The sequence below is a fragment of the Heloderma suspectum genome, chromosome 2 (assembly GCF_057233095.1).
Source record: "Heloderma suspectum isolate Gila_16-S chromosome 2, 16-S_ref, whole genome shotgun sequence".
Lineage (NCBI taxonomy): Eukaryota > Metazoa > Chordata > Lepidosauria > Squamata > Helodermatidae > Heloderma > Heloderma suspectum.
The window spans coordinates 287786011-287803019 of record NC_139459.1 but is presented as its reverse complement, the minus strand read 5'-3'; the positions used below and the strand labels follow the sequence as shown (position 1 = coordinate 287803019).

The 17009-nt window shown below is 46.7% G+C and overlaps 1 protein-coding gene across 1 annotated transcript in view; it reads left to right on the top strand.

Annotated features, from left to right (window-relative positions):
• Nucleotides 1-17009, top strand: part of LOC146354788 (inter-alpha-trypsin inhibitor heavy chain H4-like) — a 42285-nt gene that overhangs the window by 14790 nt on the left and 10486 nt on the right. The window contains exons 12-15 of the mRNA XM_084839781.1: nucleotides 6868-7007; nucleotides 7325-7470; nucleotides 10976-11014; nucleotides 11109-11243. Of these exons, the coding sequence (XP_084695907.1) occupies nucleotides 6868-7007; nucleotides 7325-7470; nucleotides 10976-11014; nucleotides 11109-11243 (460 nt within the window). The remainder of the gene's footprint in view (nucleotides 1-6867; nucleotides 7008-7324; nucleotides 7471-10975; nucleotides 11015-11108; nucleotides 11244-17009) is intronic.

Below are 17009 nucleotides of genomic sequence, written 5' to 3'. Positions count from 1 at the left end.
AGGACTTTTTATCTAACAATTTGGTGCCGTGACTCGGATCCTGCTTCGGGGCGCGTCCCCTTCGTGCTGAGCCGAGGGGCCGCGAAGGAGAAGTGGCCACAGGCGGTTGTTTTATACTGCCTTCTCCTCACGACGGTGGCGGCAGAAGTGCCTGGGGACCAACGCCAGAGGAAGAGGGAGACGTGATCACTCCTTTTAGGCACCGGCAGTGGATCAATAAAGCAGCTGGACGCAGCTGCGGGCGGGACAGAAGAGGCTTTTGGGGTAAGTGAAACAGCTTACATCAGGGGATAAACGCGGGACGGTGGTGTGTTTGTGATTGTGTGAGACGCCTATGGGCGAAGCGAGTGAGGAGCCCCGATCTGCATTTCCTTACCCCGGAGACGGGCCAGGTCAGAGGAGGGCGAAGCGCAAGAATTGCTGACTGAAATTCCCACCGTCATGGGCGGGTCCCAATCTAAGTCTGCGAAGAAGTCCCATACGCCCTTGGAGTGTTGTTTGCGCAATTGGTCACGTTTTAAGCAGGATTATGGAACTAAGATGACAAAGGATCGTCTTGTCTTTTTTTGCACCCGGGAATGGCCAATATTAGAACCCAAATGGCCACCCGAGGGGTCTTTTGACCCAACCTTGGTATCTGATGTGCGAACAATAGTAGCACAGAGGGGAAGTTGGGACCAGTTCCCTTATATTGATTCGTGGGCAACTTGTGTGCCCCTTGGCGGCAGGCCTGCTCCGTGGGTTGTTAAATGCATGTCCCTTGCCCTTCCCATGGTGGTCAAAAGGAAACCACCAAAAGAAGGACCACCCAGGGTCGTGGCCACGGCACCGAAGGACCTACTGCTTCCTCCTCCCTACGGGACAGCTGTCGCAGGGCGACCACGCCCGTTGCAACCACCACCCTCTCCTGAGGGGCCCGCCCAGCGGTTAGATGCCCCTGAGAAGGACCCCTCTCACAAAATAGTACCAGAGGACCCCACCCCTCTAGTTGAACGCCGGGACACTCTCCAAGATCATCTATATTCCCTAGAGGAAAGATTGGAGGTCCTACAGAGAGAAGCAAAAGGGGGACCTAACTACAACCTGCGAAAGGACCCCCAACCACCAGTGAAGTTCACCTTCCCCATCAGAGAAGTCCCCGACCCTACCGCCCAACATCCTCAAGGGACGATGTTTGTTTATGTCCCATTCACAACATCTGATTTGTATAATTGGAAACAATTTAACCCCTCCTTTGAAGAGGATCCCGGGCCACTCCTGTCTCTGATGGAGAATGTGAGGCTTACTCACAACCCCACATGGGACGATACACAAATGCTATTGAACACCTGTTTTCTCAGCCAAAAGCCAACCATCCTTGCGGGGGCACGAGCCAAGTATAGGGAGGAAAATCCCCAAGCAACTGAGGAGGAGACGGTGGAGGTTCTGCCCACAGGGCGACCCAATTGGGGGGTGGCCACAGCAGCTTACATGCTGACTATTTTCGACTCATTTTAGCAGGCATGAAGCAAGCCGCGAGAAGGGCCCCCAATTTGCAAAAAGTCCTGACTCTAAAGCAAGACAAAAATGAACCTCCTGCTGTGTTCCTCCAAAGGCTGAGGGAAGCCTTCGCTAAATATACTGACATTGACTTGAATGATCCAAATAATTTAAGGATCCTCACGACTCAGTTCGTGGGAAATAGCTGCCAGGACATCAGAAAGAAGTTGCAAAAAGTTGAAGGAGGGTTGGCCGCTGACCTAGGAGTTTTAGTTGAAGTAGCTCAAAAGGTTTATGAGAGGCGAGAAGAAGAAGAAGGAAAAGAAAAAGACAAGAGGCAGGCCAAGCTCCTTGCTGCGGTTCTTAAACCTGACAAAGAGGGAGCTAGAAAGGGGAGGAAAGGGGGAAGGAAAGGATCTCCCCTGGGGAAAGATCAATGTGCCTTTTGTAAGAAAATGGGGCACTGGAAGCGTGACTGTGAGGCTTTGAAGCAGAAAGAGAGAGGGGAAAATACGGGAGGAGCAGAGAGAGTTCTGTATGAACAGGAAAGAGATTAGGACAGACCGGGGCCCGGTCCCCTCTTAGCCGTCTCTGAGGCAAGACGGGACCCCATGGTCAAAATAAAGGTTGGGGGCCGCTCCTACAAAGCCCTTGTGGACACAGGGGCCGCCCTGTCCATCCTCCCCCTCAGTGAGCCCCCAATGGGAGGTGGGGGGTTCATCACCATAATGGGGGTCGATGGAAGGGCAACCCAAGTGCCCCTCTCTCGTCTCCTGTTCACCAAGGTTGGGAAAACACACCTAGAACATGCATTTGTCTGTACCCCCTCCTGTCCGGTGGCATTGCTAGGAAGGGACTTATTGACTAAACTCCAAATTGAGATTGCTTTTACTCCTGACGGAAGGATGGAGATACGGCTCCCTAAACAGCAGAGTAGTAACTACCAAATGGCCCTTTTGAAGGTTGCAGAAGAATCCATCCCAGAGGCCACCGAGGACTGGAGCTTAATAGAAAACAGAGTCAACCCTCTAGCTTGGGCCGGGATTGGAGGGGCCTCTCGTGCCAAGTTGGCAGCACCATACAAAATTCCCCTCAAGGAGGGAGCAAGGCCTGTTCATGTGAAACAGTATCCCCTTTCCCGCCAAGGAAAGGAGGGCCTACAACCAGTAATAACAAAGCTCCGAGAAGAAGGCCGGCTCATTGAGATAATGTCTCCCTATAACACGCCCATCATCGCTGTGCCAAAAAGGGGAGGGGGGGGCAAGGGCTACCGCTTAGTGCAAGACCTCCGGCTCATTAATCAGCAGATCGAGGCCCCCCATCCTGTGGTCCCCAACCCACACACCCTCCTTGTAGGAATTCCGGAAGAGCACGCCTGGTTCACTGTCATAGACCTAAAAGACGCCTTTTTCAGCATCCCCCTCCACCCTGATTCAAGGCCTTTGTTCGCCTTTGAATGGGAAAGCCCAGGGGGGGGGGTCAAAAGTTCAATTAGCATGGACAGTCATCCCTCAGGGGCTGAATCTCTCACCGGTGGTCTTTGGCCAGCAGCTCCAAAAGGATCTCGAACCCTGGGTCCAGCAGCACTCAGAGGTGCATCTCCTCCAGTACTGTGATGACCTCCTGATTTCAGCCAAGGCCAAGAATGCGTGCCTGAGTGGGACGGTTTCCCTCCTCAACTATCTAGCGGGGGGGGGGTATAAAGTGTCAAAAGAAAAAGTACAGTTGGCCCAACCAACTGTAAAATTCCTAGGCTACCACATAACTAAGGGGACTCGGAGCCTAGGGCAAGAAAGAGTTGAAGTCATCCGTGACACTCCTGTCCCTAAGTCCCCCCGCGAATTGAGGGCCTACCTGGGGTTGACCGGATTCTGCCGACTATGGATAGCAAACTATGGGGAGACAGCGCGGCCGCTGTATGAGGCGCTGCAGAAAGATAGACTGGATAAATGGAAATGGACTAAGGAAATGAATAAGTCTTTTCTCAGTCTTAAAGCTGCTCTTGTGTCACCACCTGCTCTAGCCATACCAAATCCCAGCCGGCCATTTAGACTTTATGTGCATGAAAATAAGGGCATAGCTTCGGGAGTGCTTTGCCAGCGAAAAGGGCCCTCTTGGAGACCAGTGGGATATTACTCCAAGGTCCTAGATGTCGTAGCGCGAGGATGGCCAAGTTGCCTGAGGGCAGTAGCGGCAACGGCTCTGGTTTGCGCTGAAGCGGAGAAATTGACAATGGGAGGACCCATTGAAATTTGGGTGCCGCATGGAGTGCCACAAATTTTGGGATCAGGAGGAGGAAGCAAATTTCTCAACCCAGCCCGGCATTCCCGATATGAAATAGGTTTACTAACAAACGAAAACCTCACTTTTAAGGCTTGCTCCAGCTTTAATATCGCCACACTGCTGCCAACATTACTGGGCACAAACGGATCAGGACTCCCAGATCATGACTGCCTTGAAGTATTAGACCTGGACACCAAAGGCCGACCGGACATTGAGGATGAACCAATAGAGGGAGCCAGAGATCTGTTTGTAGATGGATCTAGCTATATGCTGGATGGAAGGCGCTACACAGGCGCGGCTGTCGTTACTCTAGAGGAGAGTGTGCGTGAGGAAAGGCTGCCTCCTCATTTCTCCGCCCAATCCGCTGAACTGGTAGCCCTGACAAGAGCCCTGCAAGCCAGCAAGGGAAAGCGAGTAAATATTTATACCGATAGCAAAAATGCCTTCGCCGTTGTGCATGCTCATGGGCAACTGTGGAAAGAGAGGGGATTCCTTACAGCAAACGGATCTCCAGTGGCTAATGGCGGCCTAATAGTGGATCTTCTGGATGCCCTCCAGCTACCCTCACAAGTAGCTGTTGTCCACGTCCGAGCCCATGGGAAAGAAAAAGAGGAAAAATGGAGACAGGGAAATCAGAAGGCAGATGAGGCCGCAAAAAGAGCAGCCAGAGAGGGAATCCAAGGAACATTCCTCATTCTACCCAAAAGAAAAGAGCGCCCCACATACTCCCCTGCTGAGTTACGAATGGCACAAGAACACGGAATAAGTCCCTGTGATGACGGATGGATCCAGATGACAGATGGAAGACTGCTTCTTCCACAGACCCTGCAGAGGGTTGTTCTAGAGCAAGTTCACCATTCTCTTGGACACCCTGGAGCATCAGCCATGATCGACTATTGCAAGAGGCTGTTTGTCTCCCCTGGCTTAACTGTATGCGCCCACCGACTAGCCGCAACCTGTGAAGTTTGCCAGAAAACCAACCCTCCCAGGGCACCCCCTCCTCCAAAAGGAGGGCGACCATGGGCCTACTATCCTTTCCAGAGGGCGCAGATTGATTTTGCTGAGATGCCACCATGTAGGGGTTACAGAGACTGCCGTTAGATGCACCTATCCATCTCTTCCAGACGGGAGACGAGGTGTTGCTGAAAAAGTGGAATAAAGAAGCTTTAAAGGAAGGGTGGGAGGGGCCTTATTTGGTGGGACCAACCAGCCACTCGTGTGTAAAGCTTGTGGGTTCTAGTAAATGGACACATTGCAGCCGGATAAAGCCATTTAAGCGACCCTCGCTTCCTTCTGTCACTTGGAAAGAACAGGAGGACACAGGCAACGGTCCTTTGCTCCCTGGCACCCCTCTGGAAGCTGCCAAGGACACAGGCGAAGAAGCCATCCAGGAGCCACAATCGCCTGTAATATACAAGTCACAACATCTGGGAAAAGCTCGGGTTCGAATTACAAAAAACTTGTAATATGAAGCAAGTATTGTGGGTGGTGTTGGTAATGTTGGTTAAAGAAATATTAACGTGGATGGTGATACCTCAAGGACTTGGGCTTGACAGCTTTAAGATAAAACCCCAAAATGTCACACCAACACCCCTCAGACCACTTCTGGTACAGATCCCTGAGAAAGAGAGGCGTCCCTGGAGAACCAGGTTAGGGATCCCAATAACAGAGGAAACTGATAATGTGTGGTTAGAGTGGATAAAGTATACAGCCAAGTCTTTAAATAAGTCTGACTGTTTTGTTTGTGCCACAGGGAGATCTGTGGCAAAGGTGCTGCCCTTTCCACTGAGATGGGACACTCCTTCCCTCCTCACCTGCGTGATCCGTTTGTTCCAACACCCTGATGCATGGGGAGAGGAGGAATGCCAAACCCTCAATAAATTATACCCCCCACTCAAATCAAAGGATCGTGTCAGACCTTCCACAGTCTTCCTGCAAAGAAGAAACCATACCGGATGTATACACCGAAACCTTGCAGACACAGAGGGGCGTATAGGGAACCTGACGAGTAAAGTAAGATATGTTAATTCTACCCGCTTTAGGAATAATTCCCTTTCAATCCCACGAGCTGATCTCTGGTGGTATTGTGGTGGCCTAGAGTTGTATGAGGTATTGCCCTCCAATTGGTCCGGAGCTTGTGGGTTAGTTCAGTTGGCAGTCCCCTTTTCGATTGCATACCATAAATACCTTATATAAATACCTTATAAGAGCCCGAGTGGCGGGAAAATATAGGCGGAGCAAAAAGGGAATCATACTGACGCACTCATGACTAACGGCATGGTAAGCTGATAGTGACTGTTTATTGGATATTAACTTAGTGAGCCGATGTACTAACTGTTTCATTGGTTACTGGTGAGAACAATAGAAGCGATATGATATAAAAGGCTTTTGCACACGTGTCTCGGGGTCCAGACTGCTCTGCACCCGTTTTGCAAAACGTTCAATAAAATAGTGTTGGATCCACTGCTGCCTGCCTGGCATTCTTTTCTTCTAAACCGAAAGCAAGGACTTTTTATCTAACACTCTGAAAGTACTTTTTTCACTTGAAAACCCAATAAGGCTTAAGTGTATTAAGTGAACTCTTAATACTTTGCATTCTCTGCACACGTCTGCTTTTTTCTTCCAAAATGCTGTATGGTTAGGTCCTTACCACACTTACACACACATTGCTTTAATAGGGACTTAAGCAAGCCTGTTTTTTTCCCCCTCTCTCACCATCCCCTCACCCCCTTTTCTTCAGCTAACACCTTCACTGTTTCATGGCCCAATTGCCCTCATAGAGACTCACATACAGTCTTCCTGACGTCCAGTTAATGTACACTCTTCTTCTCCCCATTCCCCAGACATGGGATTCTGCCTTTGATATTCAGTATGAGCCTGGAATTTTCCTCTCCAGGCAATGAAAAGAATAATTCTACAATTTTCTAATCTCTATGCCCTCAACATTTCATAAGTCCTGGAAGCTCACAGGGCCAGGGGCTTACCGTTCTCAAGTTACCGTTAAAACTGATAGTGCAGAAAAGAACATGCACTGCTTGTTCGGATCGTGTGTTAAGTTGCTTATGTTCAGGTTGGGTGTTACTAACACACTTTTCCCCCATGCAGCATACTAGCAACCTGACCCTTAAAGAAGATGCAAATGTATCAGAAAAGGAGCAAGTATTTCAGGATCAGAAATACATCTTCGGAAATTTCATTGAGAGACTATGGGCCTACTTAACAATTCAACAACAATTAGAAAAATCGTAAGCTAGTAACACTTCCTTCTCCGGTGTTAACTGTCACAAACATGCAAGGTTCTTAAAGGCACATTGCTGTTCTTTTCAAAGAGGCTATATCCTCTCCTTTTCTTGGTGTAGTTTCAGAACAGAGGTAAAACAGTTTCTAAGTTTGTGCTGGTAACTCCATGGCTGTGGCTTTCATTATGTTCCAGTCTGTTTCAATGAGAGAGACTGAATATTCCTCATATGAAATCTGGAGTTCTGAAGCATGTTATTCCCTTCATTTTGTTTCTGAATCATGTGTCAAAATTGACAGTGCTAATTTTGCCCCTGTATTCTAGCATTTCAGCAGAAGGAGAACAGCGGAAAAACCTGGATGCCCAAGCTTTGAACCTCTCCTTGAAGTTTAGCTTTGTTACACCCCTCACTTCCATGGTGGTCACCAAGCCTGATGCTGAAGACGTGGCAAACAAACCTAGAGAGGCAGGTAAATCAGCACAAATTGTTTCAGTGTCAAAATAGTAGCAATACAATACATTTGCTGAGCTGCCATGCAGTCCGCACTCACCCAGTGGCCAGCTGTTTCCTCACTGAGCTGCCATTTTGTGAAAAAACGGTGACTCAGGTTTTTCATAAACATAATTTTACATAAATGGCGGACATAAAGGGGCCATTTACACAACATTACAGGCATAAATGATGGTCCATTTACATCTGTAATGTTGCATACATGGCCCCTTCACAGCTGCCCTTTATGTAACATTATATTTACAGGAAAACCCGAGCCACCATTTTTTTGCAAAATGGTGGCTTGCTGAGGGGGCAAGTGGCTGCTGGGTGCTTGCAGGGTGCCTGCCAGTCATGCAGCAGCTCTCCAGGGAGCTAAACAGGGCCAGCCAGCTGGGGGGAATTTGGCAAGCACCCAGTGGTGCAGATGGAGGCGAGTCTGTCGATCCCTAGTTTCAGCATATACAGTCAGGGCCAGAAATATTGGAAGAAGGATAACTGTTTTAGCAGTTGGCCTCTGTACACCACCACATTGAAGTTGAAAGGAAACACACCCAGATGGGAGCGAAGTCAAGACTTTCAGCTGTAATTCAAGGGGTTTGATAAAAGTGGGACACTAACCATTCAGGAAGTACAGCCAGTGGCATACACACACACCCATCGTTGGTGGCTCATAAGTAATGGAACGAATGGCTGACAAGCAGCTGCATGGCCAGTTGTGGCCTGTTTCCTGGGTACCCCATGACCAATCAAGCAGATAAAAGGCCTAGAGGTGGTTCTGAGTGTTACATTTGCATTTGGTAGCTGTTCACTGGAATTCCCAACATGAGGTCCAAAGAGGTGTCCATGCGAGTGAAGGAGGACATCATTAGGCTGAGGAAACAACATAGACCCATCAGGGAGATAGCGAAAACAGTGGGAGTGACCAAGACAACAGTTTGGAACATCCTGAAAAAGAAGGAATTAACTGGCAAGCTCATCAACAGCAAAAGGCCTGGAAGACCACAGAAGACAACTAAAGTGGATGACCGCAAAATTCTGCTCATGGTGAAGAGGAACCCTTTCACAACATCTAGCCAGGTCAAGAATGCTCTTGAGGAGGTAGGCATGTCATTGTCAACATCTACAGTCAAGAGATGGCTTTATGAAGGTAAATACAGAGGCTTCACAACAAGGTGCAAACCGTTGGTAACGCTCAAGAACCGAAAGGCTAGATTAGCCTTTGCCAGCAAACACCTAAAAAAGCCTGCCCAGTTCTGGAATAAGATTCTTTGGACTGATGAAACTAAGATTAGCTTGTACCAGAATGATGGGAAGAGAAAAGTATGGAGAAGGAAAGGAACAGCTCATGATCCAAAGCATACCACATCATCTGTCAAACATGGTGGAGGCAGTGTTATGTATGGGCATGTATGGCTGCCAATGGAACCAGGTCACAGGTGTTTATTGATGATCTGATTGCTGATAAAAGCAGCAGGATGAATTCTGAAGTGTATAGAGCTATACTTTCTGCTCAAACTCAGCCAAATGCTGCCAAACTGATAGGACGCCGCTTCGTATTGCAGATGGGTAATTTGACCCAAAACATACAGCAAAAGCTACCCAAGAGTTTCTCAAAGCAAAGAAGTGGGATGTTCTTCAATGGCCAAGTCAGTCACCTGATCTCAACCCAATAGAGCATGCTTTTCACTTACTGAAGACAAGACTGAAGGCAGAAAGACCCACAAACAAGCAGAAGCTGAAGGCAGCTGCAGTCAAGGCCTGGCAAAGCATCTCGAGGGAGGAAACACAGCATTTGGTCATGTCCATGGGTTCCAGACTTCAGGCAGTCATTGACTGCAAAGGATTTTCATCCAGGTATTGAAGGCGATTACGTTTGAAATGATGTTGGTTTGTTCCATTACATATGAGCCACCAACAATGGGTGTGTGTGTATGCCACTGGCTGTCCTTCCTGAATGGTTAGTGCCCCACTTTTGTCAAACCCCTTGAATTACAGCTGAAAGTCCTGACTTCGCTCCCGTCTGGGTGTGTTTCGTTTCAACTTCAATGTGGTAGTGTACAGAGGCCAACTGCCAAAACAGTTATCCTTATTCCAATATTTCTGGCCCTGACTGTAGTAACCTACAGAAGAAGAAGGAGGAGGAGGAGGAGGAGGAGGAGGAGGAGGAGGAGGAAGAGAGGAAGAGAGGAAAAAAGGAAGAAAACGTAGCCTTTAGTCTAGATTTTCTAGAAATGTATGCAGATATGTGAATTCAGGCCCTCTTCTCTTTGTATTGAGTCACCTATTAAGTTGTTTCAGTACAAAATTAACAAACTCTGCTCTGTTAGTGTTTCCCACACGTCTGCTTAAATCAAACAGTTTCTTTTACCCACCCTTTTAAAATATAGAACTAATAAATACAATGGAAACTGAAACAATTATCTGTTCGAGGCCATGTCTGCACTATTTTTTACAAATTTTGTCACTTCAATACACCACTGATGACTTCACAACCTATGTCGCAACCTGTGAGCACTTCTGGAAATAGATTGTAGCTCCAGTGACATTGGGGCCCTTTTCAAATGATCCCAAGGACAAGATTTGCCTCGCTTAGTGGTACACCAGTCTACTGCAGGGTAATAATAACCCACCATTATGTAATGCTTGCTGTTGAGGGACCCACTATGCTGAAAGGGATATCTGTACAAAATGGGATATCCTTTGCTCATTTTATTTTAAATACAGTGCTGGAGAGAGGGAGTACACAGGCTTGAAAGGATTAAAAAATATTTGCTGATGGAAACATTCATGAAACAACAGGGCATTGGTTCAGGAATATGGTTATTTCCCACTTAAAACAAATCATGAATTGTCCATGAACTGTGTGTTGATGGAAATTCTATGAATCAAACTACATGTTAGGCATGTACTATATTTTGCTTACGTTACATTGAAAAATTGCCTGGTGAACCAATGTTATGCAGTGGTTAGACCAATCTTCCCCAAACTGGTGCCCTCCATAGCTGGCTGGAATGATGGGAGTTGTACCAGGTTGGGGAAGCCTAGCTTAGTGTTCTTGACTTAGACTTAGGTTTGAATTCAGATTCAAATCAGCCACAAAACTTATTGGGTGACTTTGGATCCATCAATATCTTTAATTTTAAATTCTCTCACAGGATGACTGCAGGGATAAACAGCGGTTGCCCAGGCACGCTGTCCTAAGCTCCTGGAAGAAAGGAGGGATAAACATGTAATAAATTGGTTTGATGGGGGGACATTCAACACCTTCACTGCCTCAAAATTGTGACACCGTACAACTGTTATGAAATAGTTTTGTTCAAAAGGCTTTATCCTGAGAGGAAACAGATTAGCAAACTTCACCTTCCTAGACGAAGGGCCCATGATAATACACTGAGTGCAAACAAAGGTTGTGGTGGGGGATAAAATTGGGACTTACACTCCAACAAGGGTGACATTACTTCTGTCATTGTCTCTTTGTCCAGATAATGAGAATGTCAGGCCAAATCGACCTATAGGTGCAGGTATGTAATCTACTCTAGCATTTTGATATCAGCAACTTATTCCCAACCATTTATATTGTCAGAAAAATGATCTAACCATGAGAATCTCTCCTAGGTGTGCGGTTGACTTCTGGGAGAGAAAACGATTCCGGGTCGCTGAGAAGTTTTGGGCAACGCTATGGGTTACCACCAGGAGGTTTTGTTCTACTGGCTCGGCCCACATATGAATATGATTCCTTTCCACAACCAGGTGTTGTTATCATCCTCTTATCTCAAACAAGCTTTACAGGACAAATGTATGTTTAAAGAAGAGCTTCTCCCTTCCAGAAAATGCTGCTCCAAACCTTTCTCCTCATTTTTTGGACATCTTTGGCCAAGTTTGGATCTCATAAGAAGGAGATACCAAAGGCTTTTCTGCACAAGGCATTTATCATGCGCTTGTCATTTCCTATTCACTCCGGTGCCCTGAGATGCTGGGGACTGCCCTACTTCCACTGCTGTGTTCTTTATGGCTGTCTGTCATACTTCTCAACACAGCCTCCTTCCTCGTTGCACTCCCTTGAAAGTGAGCGGGTAGCTGCTGCCTTCACATGAGACAGGACTGAAGCTGTGACTTCCAAAGAGGCCAGAAGCCTGCTGCTCAGAAACCTGGCATCCAGCTGGCCGGCCCCTCCTCCTGTGAAGAGTGAATTACTCACACTCCTGACTCTGATTTTAAGGGCTTTTCTACATGAGGCGTTTATTGTGCACTCATCATTCCCTACTCATGGTTGTTTACAGGTTCTTTAGATGCCTTGACCCTCCAGTTTTGCATCTGTGTCCAAAGAGCACTTTGGGCGGTGGGGTTTAGAGCAGGGAAAATGCAATATTTATTTGTAAAAGTGAGCAAAACATGTTTTTCACTTGTGTATTTGCACCATTCCGCTCTACCACAGTTCCACTAGAGGATATGTAGTGGAAAAGTAGGAAAGGAAAAGCTGTTTGTGAAGAGCTCAGGTCTCAATTCTGCAACAAAGCTGAAAGGAGATACAGTGGATTAACAGCGTCATGTAGAAAAGCTCTAATTCAGTCTCCTGTGCCTATCGCTCCACAGCCTATTGGTTGGAGCACTGGAGAACTGAGCCACTCTCACTCTCCTGGAGAGAAGCAGGGCAGACAATTGAGTCATTTACAGTGCAGTCCCATGCATGCCTATCCACACTTAAGTTCCACTTAGTTCAATGGGACTTACTTCCACGTACATGTGTATAGGACTGCAGCCTTACATGTGTATAGGATTACAGCCTTAAGGTGCTTTCAGACAGACAGCTCATACTGTTAGTAATCAAAAGGCATCGTGCACCTATTCTGTCTTTTCCTCGGATAGATTTTCTATGGTAAAAAAAAGACAGAAGCAGCAGTGGGAAAACATATCAGAGTTGCACATTGCAGATGTTGTCTGGACTGCTGTAAAACTCAGTGAATGAGGCAGAACTGCACAATAAAAGCCTTATCTGGCAGCACTCTTAATATCCACAACTAGGGATGCTTAAGCTGTCCATTTTTAATGCTCCTTCCAACCCAGCCCAGCAGACAAAAATGGTCATTCCGGTCAGAGGGCTGTTCACTTGCAACGCTAAGCCACTGTGGTTCAATGTACCAGCAATCCTTAGCGGACTGTGCCAGCCACCATTTCCAATATGCAAGCAGCAGCACGCTCACAGCTTGCCTTTGTCATGTGACCCCAGCGTCATGGATTGTTGCACGGCACAAAACAGCATGGTTGCATGGCACAACACAACAGCCCCAACAACTACATTAAGCTATGGTGGGCTGTCTTGTCATGTGAACTGGCTCAGTAAGTCACATCCATGCTTTGGACCAGGCTTCCCCAACCTGGTGCTCTCCAGATGTTTTGGACTACAACTCCCAACATTCCTGACCATTGCCCATGCTGGCTGGTGGTTGGGGAAGCCTGCTTTGGTGCATAGGATACTGTGACCTGGTTCAGATGATCACCATAGGCTAAACAAGCCACAGTGGCTTGTTTAAGCTGTGGCACATCCCATGTGCAATTTGCATAATCACCCACCTGACTGTGGTTTGTTGTGTTGTCTGAACCCTGGCAGCATGGCTTGTTTGAGGTGGAAACAACCCTCACATCACCTAGCCACAGCCCACTGCGACATTCCCTGTAAGGCCTCATGAAGCTGGTGCCACCTCAGTTGTTTGGAAGAAATTTTCTGCCTTCAAGTTTCAACTTCCTTTTGTCCTTTAGGCATCAGGTGTTTCTAGTTGTTGTATTTCATTTATGTTCCATCTCCACTGCTGTTCCAGGGATGGGGCCTAGAGAATGGGGACGGGAGCATTACAGAGATGGACAGCTTTGGGAAGAGGAAGGGAAGGGGGCTGGGGGAGAGGGCGGAGTGCAAGGAGTGAACAGTGGGGAGCAGGAGATGGTGGCTGAGGAGTAGTGTGGGGCTAGGTGTTTGGAGTGATGTGCAGGCAGAAATGGGCTGATGTGGGCAGGTGCTAAGTGGGTGTGGGAAGAATTTCTCATGGGGGCAAAGAATGAGGAAAGGAACGAGCAAACATGGATGTGTGTGTGTGTGTATGTGTGTGTGGGGGGGCGGAATATGTATGGGAGAGGTGATGAGTGGGTAGTATGGGGAAAGAATTTAGAGAGTATGGGAGGCCCAAGGTGTAAGGGGGCATGTGGGGGAAAAACTGGAGACTGAATCTGATACATATGTTTAAAATTCTAGTTTTTGTTATTGTAGGGTTAGCCATCATGTAAAACTATTAATCCTGGGACAGGGTGAGGGAACACTGAGATCTGCAATCACATCCAGTGTTTCTTGATATGTGGCATATTTTTCCTGCCTGTACATCCTGATATCTGACATATTTTCTTGAATGTGGAACTTGAAAAAGGATTATTTTTCCAGTTAGGAACTGTGTCATCTTTGAGGCAAATATGCGGCCAGATGATATCTGGCCATAAAACTCTGTGTATGAGGCAGGGTGATAGTGTGATAAAACCCTCATCTGGAAGGATCCACATTGGTTGCTTCCAGAAGAGGATTTATTGTGCAATTGCCATGCCTTATTCACTTGCATTTTACACAAGGTCCATATGACAACACAGAGCTTTTCTACATAACAGCACTTATTGTGCACTCATGGTTCCTTACGGTTGATTAAGGGTTCTTTAGATAATGTTGTGATCCTCTAGTTTCGCTTCTGTTTTTTAAGAGCACTTCCACAGGGTTTTTTAGAGCAGGGAAATGGAATATTATTTCTGAAAATGAAAGAAAAGATATTTTCCTACTTGTTTAATTGGGATATTCCACTATAGCACAGTGCCACCTAGAGGATATGTGGCAGAAAAGCGGGAAAGTAAAAGCTTTTTGTGCAGAACTTGGTTCTCAATTCTGTGACAAAACCGAAAGTAAATACAGTAGATTAACAGCCTCATGTAGAAAAGCTCACAGTCCATTGGTAATCCTCCCATGTTTTCCCAGTGCCACTTCTGTCTTTTTGTGACTGGAGAAAGTCCTACTTTTTTTTTTTTTTTTGAGACAGATAAAATAGCGACATATTCTCCGCAGATGTAGATGCCCTTACTGCTACTGTTCTATTGTTTCAAGAGGTTTTGTTTTGATGTAGGCAGTCAACTGATGATAGCTTAGCACACAGTAGGTGCCCCTTTTGTCACCCATTTATTTAATTTTAAATTCCTTTTTAAGTACTGCACTTTTATGTCTATACTTTGATGTGTGTGTGTGTGTGTGTATATATGTGTATATATAGAGAGAGAGAGAGTGAGAGAGAGAGAGAGAGAGAGAGAGAGAGAGAGAGAGAGAGAGTTATAGCACTATGCCCCTATTATATAGAATCATAGAATAGTTGGAAGGGGCCTACAAGGCCATCGAGTCCAACCCCCTGCTCAATGCAGGAATCCAGGTCAGAGCATCCAGGACAGATGGCTGTCCAGCCTCGTCTTGAATGCCTCCAGTGTGGGACAACCCACCACCTCCCTAGGTAATTGGTTCCATTGTCATATTGCTCTAACAGTCAGGAAGTTTTGTGTGTGTGTGTGTGTGTGTGTGTGTGTGTGTATATGGATGGATAGATAGATAGATAGATAGATATCCTTTCCAGCTGCTGCCATTTTAGCAAGGCAGTTAATGGTCATGACCAGAAAGGCTTTTCAAAAATTATTTTTAAAATTAGCATTATAGGGATATAGCACTATAACCTTAAAAAAATATATATTTTTTTAATACTATACCCCAATAATGCTGCATTAAGAGAGCAATCCTATGGCCACTAGACACTGTCTAGCGGGCCATAAGATATGTTCATTTCCGGCAACCAACCTCAGAGCCCACGCTCCAAGGTCGGTTGCCAGAAAACTGACTGCCCCCCTCATCCGTCCTGCCTTGGAGGCAGCGCAGAGAAGCCCCAACCTCCGCATTCGCAAGAGGAGCGTGGAGCGACTGAAAAGGGGCAGGGCTGGGGGGCGTTCTGGGGTGGGGAGAGCGGAGCTGCACATACGACATATCCAATGTGTCATATGGCAGCTTCCTCTCCCGGTCGGACCCCCCACTCCGCTAGACAGCTGAAAATGGCTGTCTAGTGAAAAACAACATGGCAGGAGAGGCGCAGAGGAAACGATCCCCCTGTGCCTCTCTTGCCTTGCTTTGGATAGACGGTCGCCTCCAAGGTCGGAGGCGGCTGTCTATCTAGTTAGGATTGCCCCCTAAAGGAAGGACAGACTTTTGCCTAGTAGTACTGTATAAGAATTAGTGAAATATAATTCAGTCCCCAAGATGTCCAACTGTAGAACTTTAATGATTTCAATAATTTTAGGTGAAAAAATAGTGCCTGGTAGTTATTATATATTTATTTTTCTATTAGTACATTTTCTATCAGTACATCCCCCCATCCTGAAATGTTCTAGATATGGGTATCCTGTGGTGGGGGGAAGGGAAAGCAGCTTGCAGGGTTGAGGATGAGTGGAAAAATATCTGGTGACATGAGGAAAAGGTTTCCCCTAGCCACAGCGATCCTCAGATCAAATCCAAAGCCTTCTGGCACTGCTCTTCACTTCAAACAACACACAAGCAAACAAATAGCACGCGCAGTCACGTGGGGAGCGCCTCCATGGGTTCTTTCAACACCTAGAGGGGGCCGTGTGAACCCCACTGTGTAGTATACCCCACATTTCAAGTTGGGAAACCTTAACAAGTCATCTCCCTTCAAGCTTGTCTCGTCTTCATCACATTTTAAGCCCACTCGACAAGGGCTTTGTCTTCTCGGTGCAGGATATGGCACAATGTTGACTGACAGCGCAATCCTCTGCATGTCTCCTGGGAAGTAAGCCCCATGGAGTTTAATAGGTCTTACTCCCAGGTAGATGCATATAGGATTGCAGCCTAGACAAGCATTCCTTGAGTGACCAGCCACAGTTTTATTGGAACAATGTGATTTTAAATATTTTAATTCTGTATTTTGATTCTTTTTAATTTTCTTTTTCTTGTTCGCCACTCGAGAATCTTGTCAGATATAGTGTGGTATATAAAACTTGCATATAAATAAATACATAAATATTTGTTCAACAATAATTCCCATTTCTCTTACCTGATTTGGCTTTGCCAGGAGTCTATTGTAACTTAGGGTGCAATCCTATGCATGTTTAGACAGAAAAAAGTCACACAACTTCCAGCATGCCCCAGCCAGCATGGCTGGCTGGGGCATGCTGGGTGTTGTAGGACTTTTTTCTGACTAAACATGCATAGGATTGCACCCTTAAGTCTCCCAATGCCAAATTAGATGTGAAGAGGCAGCCACATGTATTTTATCCCTGTGAAGAGCCACATTCTCATTAGGGATGTTGGAGGGATCCATCTGGGGGATAGAGCTTGGTGGGGTTTTTGCCAGCTTGGCCCCCTGGACTCTGGCTCACGCATCCCTGAGCTTGCCCGACTTGTTGCATGACAAGTTGGGCCAGCTTGCAGTTTTCCACTGTTTT